Raw genomic sequence first — 17,954 nt, 5'->3', positions numbered from 1 at the left:
AAAAAGAAAAACCTATAAATTAATTAATTCAAACCCTGGATCCTCCTGGCTTTGTGACAAAGTCATCTTGAGTAAGACACCTAACATATTGTGATGAGCAGCCTTGCATGGTTGCAACCACATCAGTGTGTCAATGTGTGGGAGAATGTAATGCACATTGTAAAGCACTTAGAATAAAGGCGCTATATAAATGCACCATTTACCATTTACAATTTAGAGTAATTAGAAATTATTGGATTAGTAAATCCATGGGCTAAAGAAATACCACTGGTCCACTGATCACAATTAAGACTATAAAAACCCTTGGACAATAGTGCATGCATTGCAGATTATTATAATAATAATAATTATTATTATTATTTTGTGTTTGTGCACAGCCTGCTGTAGTGCAGTGGTTCTCAAAGTGGGGTCCGGGGACCCCCAGTGGTCCTTGGGGGGGTTCAAGGGGGTTCCCAGCAAAATTAGTTAGCATCAAAATCATATTAACCACTTTATCAAGACGTTGGCTATTTAAAAATTGCGGATCTACAAGCTCACAGCACGCATTTTTTATAAATTTGATATTCTTACATACATTTTCTCTTCTGGGGGTACCTGGCAAAACCTTTTCAAAGGGGGTCCATGGCCGAATAAAATCAATTTGGGGGTCCTTGACATGAAAAGGTTTGAGAACCACTGCAGTAGTGTTTAGGGGCTTCAACTCTGCTAATAACAATCAATCAGCCATGGACCTCCAACTCATGAACAAGTGGGATACAGTGTAGTTCATCAACATTGGCCCATCTATATTGCAGTAGCTTTTGTGTATGTCAGGGGTTCCCAACCCCCCCCCCCCCCGCCCAAATAGTAGATCTACAAGCTCACAACGTGCCGTGATGCGACAAAGCTTCTAGGTCTGCTATTTTCAGTATTTATGAAACCTCTTTTTTTATGGAATAAGAAATTCTTTTGACAATTTACTTTTTCTTTTAGTTCTGAAAAAGAAGAAAAAAAGGAAGTGAACACTCACCATCGTTGAGGTCCTGAAGGAGGTGCTCCTGTCCGGAGAAGTCCAGCTTCACTTTGATGTTGACAGTGACCGTCACAGAGTGGCCCGGCTTCAGGGGCAGCTGGGACAGAGCCCCTTCCAGGTCCCAATTCAGAAACTCTCCAAACACCTTCTCTGGAAGACACCACAACATGAACATATACATAAAACATCAGATAATGAACTTAACCATTTTGAACAGTTAGCATCCCTATTCTTGGGGGAACATTCACCAAAAATAGCCGATCTACAAGCTCACAACGCGAGCTTGTAGGTCGGCTATGTTTGGCTAAGAGGATTCTTGGGAAAGCGTAAATAGTATCAGTTAGCATTTCTAAAGAATTAAAGAAGTAAAGAATATAATATCGGTAATGGTTTATCGGCCAAAATTTCTATATTTCAAAAAAGAAAAAAAGTATCTCCAACCTCACATTCAAGTACAACAAAACATTATAGTTTTTGTTTTGTAAGTAAAACAACATGGGTTTTTGGAACAACCTCAGTACATCAAATATTTATTTATTTAAAACCTCAGAAAAGTGCACTCATTTTCAATGATGCCTGCTGGGGGTGTGGCCACAGACAGTCGCCGTCTGTGTCTGCGACTGGGTGTTTTTTTTAAGCACACGAGGGACATGATACAGCCCGACAATAAACGGAACGGACAAGGAAGACACGCCATAAACATTTTGGGAACAGGAAACCAGGATGACATTTATGTGCCTGTATCCACCCAAATGCAATTTGCCCTGCATAAGCAAGCATTTGGCTGACTGATTGATCCAGACTCGCCGCCGGTCAGTGTGACACGGAGAGGCCGGGGGATAGAGAGAGAACCATCTCATCGGTAAGTGGTGCGGGTCGAACGTCAAACCTGTGTAAATCTGACGTTTAAACATGCCGCTTTGCCATTAGCCCCCCGGGTCTTGGCAAATCGCTACCGTCGGTGATCTGCCGGCGGGTCACCTAACCTCTGATCACCTTTGCCGGCCAAGACTTGACAATCAAATTTATGCGTTATCGGCCCCCTACCACCTGAGACGGATGACTCAGCTGCTGCCACTTTAGCCAGGAACATCAAATGAATGATGCATCAACTGAATGTAGCTGATCGTTACAGGAGTGGCACCCCCTGGCTTCAGGGAGTGAGAGGAATAGTCAGGTAACAATAGTTCACGCAACACAAGGCAACGGCGCTTTTCAATTCCACAAGAGATCCACATTACTTTTAATCTTCATTTTTTATATATACGTATGTATGGCATTTTTGACCCCTTAAGCCCTATATATTTTGTTGAACAAATAGCAAAGCTCTACAAGCTCGAGCATTGCAAGCTTATAATCTGCTATTCTTTTATTGTTTTTCAAAGAATTGGAAACATTTGGAAGGTATGCCCAAAATATGGGGGTTAATGTGGTTAAGACAGAAAAATAGATTTGAAGGAAGTTGGGAGCAGAGAATGGAAACGAGACAGAATACCAGTCACGACAGACAGACAGACAGACAGACACTCTTATCAGCAAGCCTCCTTCAGAGCCTCTGTTTAAAAAAAAAGATAAAAGGCTATTCTCTTTGAGGTGTCCCACTGCGTCCCATTTTTAACAGGTATACAGCCAGGGTCGTAATGCAGATGACAGCCAGGGCGATAGTATCTTACCAAAAGGCTATGAGTCACAAAGTAATGTCAGCCACAATGGGTGTGTGGGTAAATCTTATCCTAGCGTTATTCAAAGTATTACAGAGAGACATTTCTACCCTTGGAAATAATTGTATGCAGGTCACAGCACTGCTACAGGGCAGGCTGGCTGACGTCAAAACCGAGTCCATTTGTGGCCACAACATTTAGCTGGGATTTCATGTTTCTGCCCAAACGGTTTTATTCTTTGTCCTTCATTAGCCTACGTGGTGGGGAAAAGGGGAGAGAGCCACGAGAGAGGATGTAAAACGTATCTAGCAATGGCCAGGAGGACCAATGGAGAGAAAATGCCAAAGGAGCATAATTAAATTCATCTTTGAAATGAAAAGGAAGAGAAATGATGTGAGATACTACTGTGTTATTGTTAATTACTGCAATTCCACAAATGAAAAAAAACTACAGATTAACAATTCAGGAGGCTTGCACATCCCATTTCAGACCCAGTCAAAAGGCAATTAGGGAACAATCGGTTACACACATACGCTTATGTGTGTAGCCATCACTGTGGTGCCTGCAGTAGGCTTGAATTAGCCTAATGTACGCATGCAAAGACACATGAAGCATGGGTTGGTGCTAGACACTATGGGTGTTTAGTAGAATTTATATTTATGCAGCATTTATATTATATTTGTTATTAGTGTCCATCTGTCCTCTGAAACAAAGGGGTTTATAGTTAGAACTTACTTCACTTGTTGTTCCTTAAGCTTGAAAAATTGTCTTTCTTTTTGTGTGTAAAACACTTTTTTATGTTTTTATGTTTATAAATAAAGCAATTTTAAACTGAAGATGATGACCAATGTTAATAATTGAAAAATAATAATAATAATAATATTGTATCGTACCGATATCGTGAGCCCAATATCGTGTACCATATCATATCGTGAAATTAGTGCATCAGCACACCCTATATGAAAAAAAGTTTTAAAACTCCCGACTCAATTAATCAAAAAAAGTACAGACAGAATAATCGCTTAGAAGATAATCAATAGTCGCAGCCCTACTAAACACCACACAAAATTATCTGAAACGATCACCGATCACATTCACAGCTTCACCAATGTTAATGAGTCCAACCATGCAAACTTTAGGCTCCACTTCAAAACTGCACTAATACACAAGATGAATTACCCAACTTCCCTTGCCTTGTCAAAAGTTCTCAAGCACAGTACATCAAACCCCGCTATGAGTTTCCTTTGTGAGAAAAGACCAGGTCCTCGGAGACCCATTTGAAAAGATAAGAGAGATGTGCTTCTTGATTTTCAGACACTGCGATGTGTGCTCCCGAGTCCTGACAGACTCATCATTTGAACAGTGAAATGGAGGTAACCCGAGAAGAGGGAGGCTGCAGACATGGTGCGCAGGCTGATGTACGGCCCAGGTAGTTTCACTATCCGGCCAGTTTCACCAGCCTGCTGCTCCTGAGGTCTGTGTTATCAGTAAATAGTTTCCGATAACATTTTAGGCAAGAAGTAGGCCAATACAGTTGCTCAATATTGATCCATTCCACTTTTTCTTTCCAATTATACTTATCTTTTTCAAAACAATTCTCAGTAGTTTAGTAGTTCTGTCAATTCCCAAGTCCCCTTGTAATAGTCCCTTGTCGCTAATGACTGGTTGGTCTTAAGGAGGGTGTAGGCGAACACGTGTCACCAGCGATACACACATTGTTGTTTTTTTCACCTAACAGTGACGAGTTTCAAAACGAGAACGAGACACATGCGGAGGAACAATTTATTCCTCCCAGTTCAGCTCCCCACTGCACAGTAGCCTTGACCAAAATGTAGGAGTCGCTAGGGTAGTAACAGTGATCGCCCTACCCACCTGGCCTCCCACCCTCAAACACGGCCAATTAAATGATTAGTTTGGACGCCTGGCCAGCTAGGGGCGGCACTTGAAGTTCATCAATGACGCACAGCTGCACTGCAATTGGCAGTGTTCCATGTAATTCAGATTTGTTTACATACAACATGTAACAAATACAATAAAAGAAGATTTTGTAGTACAAGTTAATTCGCTCACTAATAACCTAAATGTAAATAATATTATGTCTGTTAGGCTACATTTACAGGGGTCTTCGATGTTTTTTTTTAGGCTAAGATCCCCTTAGCTGAGAGAGAGATGAAGCAGGACCCCCACTACATATTGTATAAAATTGTGTTTCATAGATAGCTTCAAAGACTTGTTTGACTTTTGTTTGTTTACGCATTATCTTGTCTATGAATATGTTGGATTATTTTCACACATTTAAGACATTAACCACTTAAACCCTCTCAATACTTGACCTTTGGCCCTGTACTTGGTTCACTCTTTTTTCACTCTACACGAAACCTCTTCACCGAAAATAGACAGATCTACAAGCTTACAACACGCCGCGTTGTGAGCTTGTAGATCTGAATAGTGATGCTAGCGTTCAAGAGGTTAATGTAAAAACAAAAGTAGCGGGCCCCCTGTAGTAACTCTGGGGATCCCATAGGGGTGAAGACTTCTGGACTTCAAAATAGCCTTGGCTATAGCTACAGTACAGTGCATACTTCATCCACCAAAACCACCCTAAAGTGACTACTGTAAATGTTAATAATGTTTAGCCCACTAGACTGATTAAAGGTGAAAATACAACTTCTCTGTGTGCGCCCACGTCTAGTCCAGCTTCACACTGAGTGCCTTTTTCCATTATGTCATTTGGCAGTGGATGTTTGCCGCAAAGGAAGAATAATGTTGTTTGCTTCGCCACAGATGTCTCACCATTATGACACTCCATCTTTCATTAATTTCCTTCCCAGAGTGTGTACTGGCTGTGAGGATTTACCAGGAGCCAGGACAGCACACACACACACGCACTCACGCGCACGCACGCACAAGCACACAAGCACACACACACAAAAGAACATTTACTCAAGTACAGTTCCGAGGTAATTTACTTTACTTGAGTATTTCATTTTTTTTATACTTTAACCTTCTACTCCACCACTCATCTCAATGGCAAATATTGTAACCCTAACCCTAACCCTTTTTACTCCACTACAATTATTTTACAGCCTTACTCACTAATTACAGATTTAGATTATTAATACAAAACAACCATTAACCACTTAAGCCCTATCTATTTATTTATTTTACTTTGGCTATTGGCTGAAAGGTTTGAATAAATACTTAAAAGTATTTTTTTGTACTTCTTACAAGTCCCCTCGGACACTTTTTGTTTACATCCGCGTGCAAAAAAGCTGGCAGCAGCAACGGAATTAAATAAATAATACATGGCAGTGAATGTGTTAACTTGTAACAGAGTATTTCTACATTGTGGTAATGCTACTTTTACTTGGGGCAGCACTGCTCATGAGCTCCTGCAGGGGTGCAGGGATGCTAGAGTTGCCAGTAGGACAAACTGGTCTGTGTGAGGTGGATGGAGAGGGCAGATCAGCCCTGTGTTCTCACAATGAGATATGACCTGTCCTTTAATAAGCTCTATGAATATGGGGCTGCTGCGACTGCTCCTTGGTAATCAGCCAGAAGAGTGACATGACATTTTATAACCTAACTGAAGCAATTCAGACTATACAAATCGTGCGGTACAAAAGGAAACAAATTATCCTTCAAAGTGAAACATTCTCACATAGCCACAATACTTGAAATAATGCAAGACGTTTGAAATTGCCAGCCAAGTGGTAAACAAAACAAATACAAAAACTATGAGACAGAAACTATGAGATAAAGAAAGCATGCATAAAATTAAGATAACCCCCATCCTGACGTTTGTCCCCGTGGAAGCCCGTAGCATTAATTACATAAAACTATTTACACAGTTCAATAGAATATATATATATATATATATTAAATATTTGCACAAAATGTTCAAGATGTTTCAAAAATAGCAGATCTACAAAATCTATAGCACTCGGTGCTCAGTAACTATTTGACATGCTTGTTTTGTATGTATTGTATGAACTTGTCTAATGTCCTCAAAGCTAGCTATATGGTAGACAAAGACCTTTGAGGGAATGGTATAACTTGAAGCTTCATGATTGTAAACGTGGATGGGCTCTGCCAGCGTAACACACAGGGACAAATTAGGTTTATAGGATAAAACATTTAAATGTCATTATTCAAATTATATTACCAATTAAAGGCCTATTACACAGTAGCTCTCTTCCTATGAAAACACTGTGGTTGCTAAATCAATGGAAACAAAACAGCAACAACAGTAAGAATAGGTCTCACGCAGTGCTTTTGTCGCATGATCAGTTGGCACTGCAGTACAATTGATTGAGTCATGTGGCGCAAGCAACCATGCTGTGTTACCCCTCTGCAGGCAACTAGTTATGATTTTGGCTGAGCTGTCATCTTGCGTTTGCACTTGGGAGCCTTTTCAAAAAGGGCCCCATCAAGTAGTGGAGGAACATTCTTAAGAGCTTGTCGTTCTAGATGAACAACAGTGAGAATGTGGCGACCTTTTCTGCTGCCTAATGGAGACCAGAAAAGCACACAGGCTGCAGTGTGAATGCAGAGTGAAAAGGGAGCACATACCAATTTGTGCTAATTATCCTGCCTCTGAGGCAGAGGGGGAAGCAGACGACTATGAAGAGGAGTTATTTCAAAGGCAGCTCATCTGCATCAGCAACTGTGTCCAGGGGGGTCACTGTGGTTAGCATCAATAGCATGAAGCAACTCGGCTCAAGTCAAACTTTATTTATAAAGCGCGTTTGAAATTAATTTGGTCGAACACAGTGCTGTACAGTTCAACGATCCCCTCAGAAATGAAAGAATAAATGAGAAAACGAGAGAAACAAACATTACAAAAATGCAACACAAAAAAACAAGGGTACAACCCAGCAAATATCAGGGTGTCTCAACTGAAGGCCAGGGAGACAAAGTGATATTTCCATAAAGATTTGAAAACCTCTCGGGACTGGGCAGATCGAATATGGAGGGGTAAGCTGTTCCAGAGCGTAGGGGCAGCCTCCACAAAGGCGGTCACCTCTGACCGCCTTCGGTCACCTCTGGTTTTCAGCATGGTTCTAGGCACATTCAGTAGCAACTGGTCAGCCAACCTCAAAGCTCTGGCTGGGGTGTGAGAGTGTAGGAGTTCAGCTAAATACAGAGGAGCCAGACAGTTTCAGAGCTTTAAAAATGAACAATAAAAGCTTAAAATCAATTCTAAACCAGGACAGGGAGCCAGTGCAGTGAGGCCAAGACTGGAGTAATGTGGTTGTGCTTTTTCTTTTACCAGTGAGGAGGCGGCAGCTGCATTTTGCACGAGCTGCAGGCCCCTAAGCGGATGTCACTGTATGTGGTCAATGCCCACATACAGTGACATCGTAGACCTATCTGGGTCTAGGAAGCAATACAGCTATTATCGCTATTTTCGAACATTTTGACTGGTTGAAAGAGGTTAAAGCCAAAGTATCAGTGACAGTGGCACGCAGCGAAGAATAAATCAGGCTTGAGAATGAGGTGACAAAAACTAAAACAGCGTGTGAGAGATCCTGTTGTTCTCCCTCGAGCAACGGTGGAAGTAGGAACAGGGACCATCACTTCTATGGCCCCTAACTAGACAGGTGGCCATGTTGGCAGCATCTCTCCTGGACTTGGAGTGAACATGACTACATGTGTACTGACTTACCAACCTGACTGGACACACTTGGCTCACAAGAATGACATCTGGGGAACGTATGCAACTTGGGAGGTTGGAGGGTGGGATAAGAGCAGCTCTGATTGGCTGGTAGGACAACAAAAGCCGCTCCTTAATCCACTATACTGTACCTCCAATACACAACCAGATCCTCGGGGTTAATTCAACTCATGTTAGTAATAGCATGGGTGTATTTTTACTCGCTCAGAATTTAATCAACACTGATAATTTTCCTGCGTAACAATATGCCGTCAACGTGACACACGCACATACACTGACTGTATCTTGCACTTGAGCTGGTCGTCAATGGACAAATGCAATCTTCGCTTATCTTTACCATGGACTAGCCACTTGGTATTATATCTTTGATATGTATACTGTACAACCATTTGGCCATTTTTGCCTCAAGGGAAATGGCTGAATGTATCTATTCACACAGCCATTCACAGCTTTGACAGTGGCAACAGAGATACTGTATTGCTTATTCAGTGTAGAAGGTTGATATGAGCCAAGAGTGCTGGGAAAAAAAAAAAACACTCAGTCCTGTCATATTTCAGTCAACCCGTCTGAGTGAAATGATGAAAACATGAGTGAGAAATGTCTGTGTTTTTCACATATGTGTGCATATATTATTATTATTTACAGATAATGGGTCAAATGTCCGAGTGGTCAGACAACATCCCATTATTCAACACACCCACATCATCAACAGTTTCAATGAGGATGGCTATTGGCGTAAAAAAAATTACAGCCATCTCCAGACACAGAGCCTTTAGGAAACATTAAAACAAAAAATAATGAAGATCAAAATGATTTCCCCATCACATGAGCCCAGAAGGAAACTGATCTGGCATTAAATGGCCTTCAAAGGTCTCGTAGCTCCGCTGTGGTGTGCGCATAATTGCTTGCGGTTTTCCTCTCCTTATACTGTAATGAAGCACACTTCAGTGGAAATGGCAGGCAGTAATACGCTTCTCAGCGCTCCGTCGATGAGCTGTGAGGTCTGCGTTGGAGTCACATTTATAGTTTATGTGTTTTTCTAAGTGTAATGAAGGCCTGAACATGCATTTGGACATATGGGAGAAATGAAGGAAACTCGAGAGAATAATTTATAATCCAATCCGAAGTAGCGGGTAAACTGACAGAGCCTGTCTCACGAGGCAGGCCCTTCAGAATTAACCAATTAAACCCTATATACTTTGTTGACCGGGGTCCCCCAGGCGTCCAATACAATTTAAACATTTAGCAGATGCTCTTAACCCATTAAGACCTGAGGCCGATTCTACAAAAGTCTTCTAAATCAGGAGTTTTCACTTTCAAGATTGCATTTCTTATTTTTTTTAAATAGCAGATGTACAAGCTCCAAGAGTGGCACAAAGTGATGCGCTGTGAGCTTGTATATCTGCCTTTTTTAGCGGCGCTAGCCGCTCTATACCTTTAGGTATAGAGCGGATATTAGCCCTCTATACCTGGCTTTTGCGTCAACGTTCTGATTGGTCAGACACGTCAACAAAGTGATTGGTCAAGCTTCACGTGACACGTGGCTATAAACACATTATAAACACTTATTGATGACAAAATGTATCAAAGGCGCCGCTACCTTCACACAGGTGTGATTTTTAGAATAACCAACGCTAAAATCTAAAATGACACAGATGCTTTCCCGGTTTTAATGGGTACATCCAGAGCAACTTACAGTAAACAAGGTAAACACAAGGTAATACAGTACATCAAATGCATAGAAATAGTGATCTAGGATCATAGGTATGCCAAGAGCCTATCATCACAGGTCTAAAAAGTAGAATATCCAAAAATAAATAATCTGTACATTGAAACGATACAAACTATAGGATGCCAGGTCAGCAAATGAACCTGGCATCTGACTACATAACATGCCATCTAAATTACATTTTAACCTTTGCATCTATACTTGGTTCCCTCCTACACCAAATCTCTTTTTCTCAGAACACAGTGTAATGTGACGCATGTCCCCCACTCTAGCATTTTGTGTTGTTAAACTTTGTGTTCTGAACACAAAGAAAATAAGCCAATTAAACACAGGAACCAGGGGGCATGATAGAAACATCAGATCAATACAATTCTATAGTCCAACTCTCAGTTCCTCTTTCTTTACTCATTTGTAGCTTTCAATGGATTCTGGTTGAGAGTTGGGGGGCAAAAGAATAGCTAAACAAACCCTATTTCTCTGGGGCGGTGACTTGATCTATACACGAATCCACGGAGCGCTGCCCTGTAGGTGGCGCCGCCATTGCTGCGGTGTCAGACTCGATCAGCTGCTGCTGCGCGGTGTCAGTCAGCTGCAGTCACTGACTGCTCACGTTACTCTTTTACCTGCTTTTTACTAACTTTTACTAACACTAACTTTACAAAGATGTACAGAAAATCGGGACGAACCTGCGTAGTTTATGGCTGCTCCCAACAGCCAAGCAGGTAAAGAGTAACGTGAACAGACGGACAGAACCGCAGCAGCAGCTGACTGAGTTTGACACCGCAGCGATGGCGGCGCCACCTACAGGGCAGCGCTCCGTGGATTCGTGTATTGCCACCCTGTAGCTTCAAATGAAGCAAGCAGACACTTTTCGCTCAAGGTCTTATTATCTGTGTTTCTGTGAATAGCGGTTCAAGACCTTTCATTGCTGGGTTTTGGGAATTGGTTGACAGAGTGGGGCAGGGTCAGGGTGACACACAGAGACAGGAGCGATCGACACTTGAAAAACAGCCTCTTCATCTGCCGGCTCCACCACCACCACCCAAAGAAAATGTGGTTAAAAGTTCAAAGGATAAAGTTACAAAGGCAGCGGGTCCAGGTTGACAGGATGAATGCGCCGCCACACACTGGTAATAATATGTTGGATATACTATGGTAGAGCGATATCGATATTTAATCGATATAGTCTGGGATTGTGCTATAACATCAGTGTTATCTTTTCTTGGTTTTAATGACTTAAGCCCTATTTTATAGTTTCTAAATGTTTCAATAATAGAGTCAATATTTTTGGTAATTTCTAACATACTTTTTTTTTTAAATATACATCTTTGTTATATAATATCGTAACAATACGACACTATTGTCACAATATCGATATTGAGGTATTTGGTCAAAATAACAATAATAAGAATATTTGATTTTGTCCATATCATCCAGCACTTAATGTTTGCTATTATTTCATTTTCAAAGTCCTGCTCAGTAATGCAACGTTGCACTAAAGAGGAAGTGAGGATGACCATAGCTGTTTCTCTCAAATCATCAAAGATGTAAAACGTATTTACATATCCAACAAGGATGTCTGGACTCTGGAGAGATATCTGCGAACACTTTCTCCAAGCTAGCATGATAGCAAATGAAGCTTGGACTCCTTCAATTGCAGGTCCAACTGATTATGAAAAGGAATTCATGCACGTAAATATCTGCGCACGCTTCAAAATTGTGTTTCATCACAGGGAAATGATGGTGCGTTTATGGTAAATTTCTCTACTCACCGTTTGCAGACAGTAAACAAGCAAATGCATTTATTTTGTGATAAGCTGCAATCAGCTCTGGGTTTGCACTGGGTTTGCACTTGCAGCATGTATATTTAGTCTGGTCTCTAGTGGGCTATTCTTCCTAACATTTTGTCATTGTAATGTACATATAAAAGGAAGAATAGGATCAATTAGTTATGGGGACACAAAAAGTTATGAAGAAGTGAAGTTGGGAGCGAAAACTCTTAACCCATTAAAACCGGGAAAGCATCCGTGTCATTTTAGATTTTAGTGTACAAGCTCACAGCACATCACTTCTTGCCGCACTGCGAGCTTGTACATCTGCTATATTTGAATATTTATTTTAAAAACTTGAAGTGTAAGAACTATTGATTTAGAAGGCATTTATAGAATCTGCCTCAGGTTTTAATGGGTTAATGCTGGTAGGAAAACTCTGTCATCTGAATAATCGAAAGTTCTTCCATAACTTCAAGATGCACCTGGCCTCCTCCTCACCTTCATCGTACACTCTGCAAACTTCACCGTGGACAGCGATGATGAACGGGTGTTGTTGTTAGCAGAATGTGGGATTTGGATCGGACTCTTGGCCAATCACAGTGTGGTTCCGCTGCCATAAGTGGAGGCGTATACGTTTAAAACGACACCGATTCCACTGCTAATTGAACTGTTATTGTCAGGAATGTGATGCTGCTGACGGTTGAGGATACGAGGAAATGAGGGGAATGGAGGGTGAGAAAGGATAGAGAAAGGACTGGTGTATGAATACAGAGTGAGAGAGAAAGAGAGAGCGAGCGTGCGGGAGAGAGAGCGATACAGAGAGACAGAGAGAGAAGAAGAAGAAGAAGCAGCAGCAGAGATGTGAGGACTGGAGCAGGCGTCGAACAAAGGGTAGAAACACAAAGTGAAGAGTCCGGGGTGCATGAAAGGTGGGGGGAACCAAAGAGCAGACCAGAAAGTGCATCAAAGTCCACCCTGGACTACAAACCGAATTGATCACAAGCACTGCTCTGCATATGCAGCACTGTGGCACAAAGAAGCACACACACAATTCTAACTTTATATCTTACAATGACTGATTAAATGAACAGAGAATGCGTACAGTGTATCTGCCAAAGGGGCTTTTAAGCCTTGTTCCACATGAGGAAGAAATGTTGAATAAATTATTGCACGGTGCAATTTTCTACTGTCACTTTGTATAATTAGATCTTTAAAAAGGACCATACAGGTCATCGACAGCTTCGTCCATACACACATGCTTTATTTTTAGATGTCACGTTTGTTTACATTTCCTATCAGCAAAGTTACCTGAATAAGAGGTTTATTTTCACATTACCGGGTTTTCTAACAGAAGAAGTCTTAGCACATCCCGTAATACAACAGCGGCCAAAGTGAAGTCTCAAGTGGCATTGCAATGTGTCTCATTGTAAAACAAATAAACAACGGCAACCATACTAATGTTTTCAAGGCTTCCCTAGTGACATAAATTGAAAGGGAGAAGTGGATTCAAGCAATTTGTCGAGATGAAGGTCAAGCCTTTACAATACTGAGAGGGAGTACATTTGTTTGTAGCCTTCACTTCAATAAAGCAGACAATTCTACAGCAACCGGTCGCAAGCGGTTAGGCCATGACGTTAGTCCAGACCTTTCTCTGAAAGAATGCCGGTATAAAGACAGCTCATCTGGGGTAACAGCCAGTTATGTTGACGCGCCAGTGAATCGTGAAGTAGGCTATTTTGCGTCTGTCTGGTTCCTTTTTTTTTTGCATCATCGGCTGAAAAGATGTGTTTAAAATTATTGGGAAATACACAGAAGACAAAGGGTATTTCTCCCCACACTATATATACATATATGGGCTGTCAAACGATTAAAACTTGTAATCACATTAATTACAGATTAACAATGAATTAATAATGCTTAATCACCATCTGTAACTATGCCCACAATTTGCCCATTTTCTCCATGCGTGTATATTTTTGTGGGAAGGGCACGATTAACGACTCTCTCGCTCTTGCTTCCCCATCCAGATAGGGCCACGTACAGGTTTTCATCATTTAGCATTATTGTTTAAAAATATATATAAAAAAATCAGTGCACCTTTAAAAGCATGAAGGTGGACACTACATTCTGTAAGTACTCATACTTCTAATTATCTTAAATTTAACAGATTATACCCATTATGCCAATACATTGCAAATTGTCATTGTTTTGGGTTGCTAATTAAAGCGAAGTTAAATGCAACTTTCATATTTTACCCCTGATTTGAACCCTGTTTCCTGCGCTAGTGCTGATATTTTCACCATTGAGCTAAAAAGAGCCTGCCTGCTTGCTCAGGGGATAAATTGAATCTTGACCGTTAGGTCAAAATTCGTGTCAGATCCTGTGTCTAGGTGAGACATGACCTTTGACACTAAAGGTCTCAATAGAAGAGCAGGAAGACAAAATGCAACCACCCCAATTGTATAAGTAATAAGTAAAGCAAAGTATAAGTAAATAAAATTACTTTTTATTCATTAAAAAGTGTGTTACGTAGTTCCGCTTTAATGTCCAATGATAAATGATCCCGTGATTAATTTGTGACTAGTAGCGAATAACTGAAAAATCATGCGATTAATCGTGATTAAAAAAAAGAAGTGTTTGTTGGCACTAGTTTTTATGTTGCTCATGGACTTATGTCAAAGATTTTGCGATTGAATCAGCTACCAGTATTATCATTGATAATAGGATGGGTAAAATGCAGAGGAAAAATTTCACGTATGTGCATATATACATATACGTATATAGACAGTGACAAAAAACACCCCAAGGAGTGGGGACTATGTTATTATTATTATATTTATCTGATTGTGAGTGTGATGGTTTCCATTTTCCTCTCTCTCTCATGTCATGCAGGTGCGCACACAGCAAATTGAAAGCTGTAACCAGAGCTGACACAACTGAAAGTGGGCCATTTGCATTTTCATAGGTTTTGTGTCTCCGATGAGGATATCAGCTTATTTGCGATATTTACTTCTGTACACCTTCATGGTGTACTGGTCGAATGCACAGATGAAAGGGACAAATTATTTGCACCCAATTCTCCTGTCCAAAGCGCAGGTTGGAACTATGTTTTTCTTGTACTGGTGCCTGAAAGAGAAGGTGATGCCTGAAATCTTTCTGACAGCTTTAACCCATTAAAACCAGGAAAACATCTGTGTCATTTTATACTGTGACTATTCAAAAATCGTACTAATGTATGTACTAATGTATTTTTAAATCAAATCTTTGCTTCTGTGGGTCTCTGGAACAAAATATGTAACTTAAAGAATTGGTGGGAGGAAATCTGAACACATCACGCAGATTTTAGCTGCACTTCACTGGCCACCGGTCAAACTGAAACAGTAATTGACTTCCTGATTTTATTGGTAACTTTTAAAGCTCATTGTGATCTGGCACCTAGCTACAGTAAACCAAAGCCTAATTTATAATGTGCGAGACAAGCCATGGCAAGCTGGGCATTTATACCTAGCACTCAGCTCGTGTGTGTCAACCAATCAAAGCTGTGAGACATTAATGACATGGTGTGAGCCGCTCGAAATTTCAGGAGGCATGAGCCAAATGGCTCACAGCCTGTGAGACGTTCCAAATTACGTCAATAAGCCCAACAATCTGTCTCACCGGGGTTGTCTCGCATGGTATAAATTAGGCTTAACTGGTCTCCTAATCCCATGCCGTATGTGCCAGTTCATAACCCGAGGTCCTCTAGAATAGAATAGAATAGACCCTTATGGCTCTGTAACTCTGAGTGTGTGTACTGTGCATATGGAACCAAATGGACCCATATGCGTCCATTTGGGTCCCAGGGATAAAAAAAAGGGGTCTGTTGTGGCCTATCGCATGTCGGACTGGGGGTCCTTGAAATTAGATTGAGAAGCACTGCTCTAAAATGGCTTTACTTGTTGTTCCCAAGTCTAGGTTGACCAGGTTTTTGCAAAAAATCTCTCCCCAAAACTCTTTTCCCTGTGACATACTGTACTAGCATCATGTCCAGGGGATGTAACTGTACATCAAGCAGCACTCACGCTACAGAAACAGCAGATAGGCTCCTGACCTATGGGCCACATGGAATTTTCCCAAATCAGAATGGGACACAGACATCTGCCACTGGTTGGGCTGTAGACTGCATCATCCCTCACTCACAATCTTCAACGAGCTAAAACCTTGCACATATGCTGGACATTGAGTGAATCAAAACGAGCGCTCTACCAAAATAATTGGCTTAAGAAAAGCATACGCGCCAATCAGTATCGTTCCAGCACATGAGGTTCACATCAAGGCCCCTTTTCATTGTGCTAGTTTGTCGTACTCCCTTAAGTATTCCCACTGCCAGCGCCTGACTGCCAGTGCATGACTGGCAGACTCCCCTTGCACATGGCAAACCTCACGACTGGTACTCTAGGGCTGGTGCATTTCTTACCACAATGGACACTGTATCTACTGTATGGATGCATCTACACATGCAGCGCTGTGTGCACAAAGGAAGTACATATATATGAATATAATATTTAGAAGTAGGACCCTTGCACACAGCACCTTCAAGCATCTCAAAGTGTGCTATGATTAATGCACATACTTTCCTATTTTTCCTTACTCGTTATTTTTGAATTATCTCTTTGTAATTGTTATTGCGGCTACAATGATTAGGAATCAAGACCAAATAATGTTACTCTCATGCACTAGTATATGAGACGTACTGTAATAAAACAAATCTTGAGTCTTTACATCTGAAGCTTTTCAGTCATTCCCTGAGGAACAAGACTGATGGGTCAGGGAAGGATCCTGAAACAAATCACTAAACCAACCACACCTGAGGTGGTTAATCTAGGACGGTTGACCTTTGTTCCTAAGTGACAGTAACACACCAGGAATGTACATTCTGTACTGAATGTAAGTGTGAAAGAGACTCCTTGAGTCAATATTGGCTAAACATCATTGTACAGTTAAGAAGACGTGGATGTTTCTTCATAAATCAATCTCTTCTCAAAGTACTGTTTTCAGCTTGCCTTTTCAAATCAATCCCAATGTGCTTAGAAATGCATTAAAATGCAACATTAAAGTTCAAGTCCCTGCAAGTTGATTTCCATACCGTACTAAAATGAATGGAATGCAGTGGCTTCCACAAACATCAAACAAACCACCGGACACATTGGAAAATGGTCATCATCATCAGTAATATCAAGTATTAATTCTATTGACTACTATTAGTGTAGTCAGTGGGCTAAACATGCCAGACCACCTCCAAAGACGTAAACGAGATGGGTGTCAACTGGCATGGTGCAAGAAGGGTTGCAAGGGACCGGAGCAGATGGAGGGGACTCGTCGCCCAATGTTCCAACAGGAACGGGAGGAACTAAGTCTAAGTAAGTATTTATTTTTCATAGAAAGGCCTGAAACTATGGATTTTTTTCTTAGCGATTATTCTATTGATTTTCTACTTTGTCGCACAACAGTGTCACAGTGACGTGACGTGTTGAGAGCCTGTAGATTGGCTATTGTCACAATCTTTAAACAGAACTATTTTTTTTCCTTCATGATTTTCGCATTAAATGGCATGCCCAAATAGTTTGATGTTGCGCTGAACTGTTGCACCACTACACTGCACTATATACTAGTATAATATCCATAGATTATTCCTAATGAATGCCTGTATGAATCAATGTAGATAGGCAAGGCTCCAGTTTCAAATGGCCCTGATGTGCTGCAGTACCAACCTTTGGTGGTGATTATCTTGGAGGCGAGCTCCAGCGTCTCAATGTCCTCTGTGCCGATGTTCTCCAAGGTGATGGTGAGCTCCTGGTTCTCTCCGTTGAACAGCTGGACGGACACGCTGCTGGACAGCTCCTCTTTAGACATGGGCTGCAGCGTGTGGGCCGACCTGTGGCCGCAGGAGCAGACATACTGGTTACACACCGTCAGCTTGACCCTCCATGAAGGCCATGAGCATGCATGCCGAATTGCCTGCTATATCTCCGTAATATTCTGTTTGAGCTGACTTAATGCAACTGTTAGATACCACACACTGATTGGTTTCTCAGCTAGCAGAGACACTGAACTACAGTATCAG

The 17,954-nt window shown here is 41.3% G+C and overlaps 1 protein-coding gene across 3 annotated transcripts in view; it reads right to left on the bottom strand.

Moving 5' to 3' along the window:
- trappc9 (trafficking protein particle complex subunit 9) overlaps window positions 1-17,954 on the bottom strand; it is a 325,308-nt gene that overhangs the window by 225,425 nt on the left and 81,929 nt on the right. For all 3 annotated transcript variants that reach the window (XM_084081382.1, XM_084081384.1, XM_084081383.1), the window contains 2 exons: window positions 17,602-17,765; window positions 1,010-1,162 (listed from right to left, as the gene is read on the bottom strand). In XM_084081382.1, coding sequence (XP_083937508.1) covers window positions 1,010-1,162; window positions 17,602-17,765 — 317 coding nt within the window. The remainder of the gene's footprint in view (window positions 1-1,009; window positions 1,163-17,601; window positions 17,766-17,954) is intronic.

The sequence above is a fragment of the Gymnoscopelus microlampas genome (genome assembly GCF_963454915.1).
Source record: "Gymnoscopelus microlampas genome assembly, chromosome: 15".
Classification (NCBI taxonomy): domain Eukaryota; kingdom Metazoa; phylum Chordata; class Actinopteri; order Myctophiformes; family Myctophidae; genus Gymnoscopelus; species Gymnoscopelus microlampas.
Note: the sequence above shows the minus strand (reverse complement) of the source record. Positions and strands in the feature narration are given on the sequence as shown.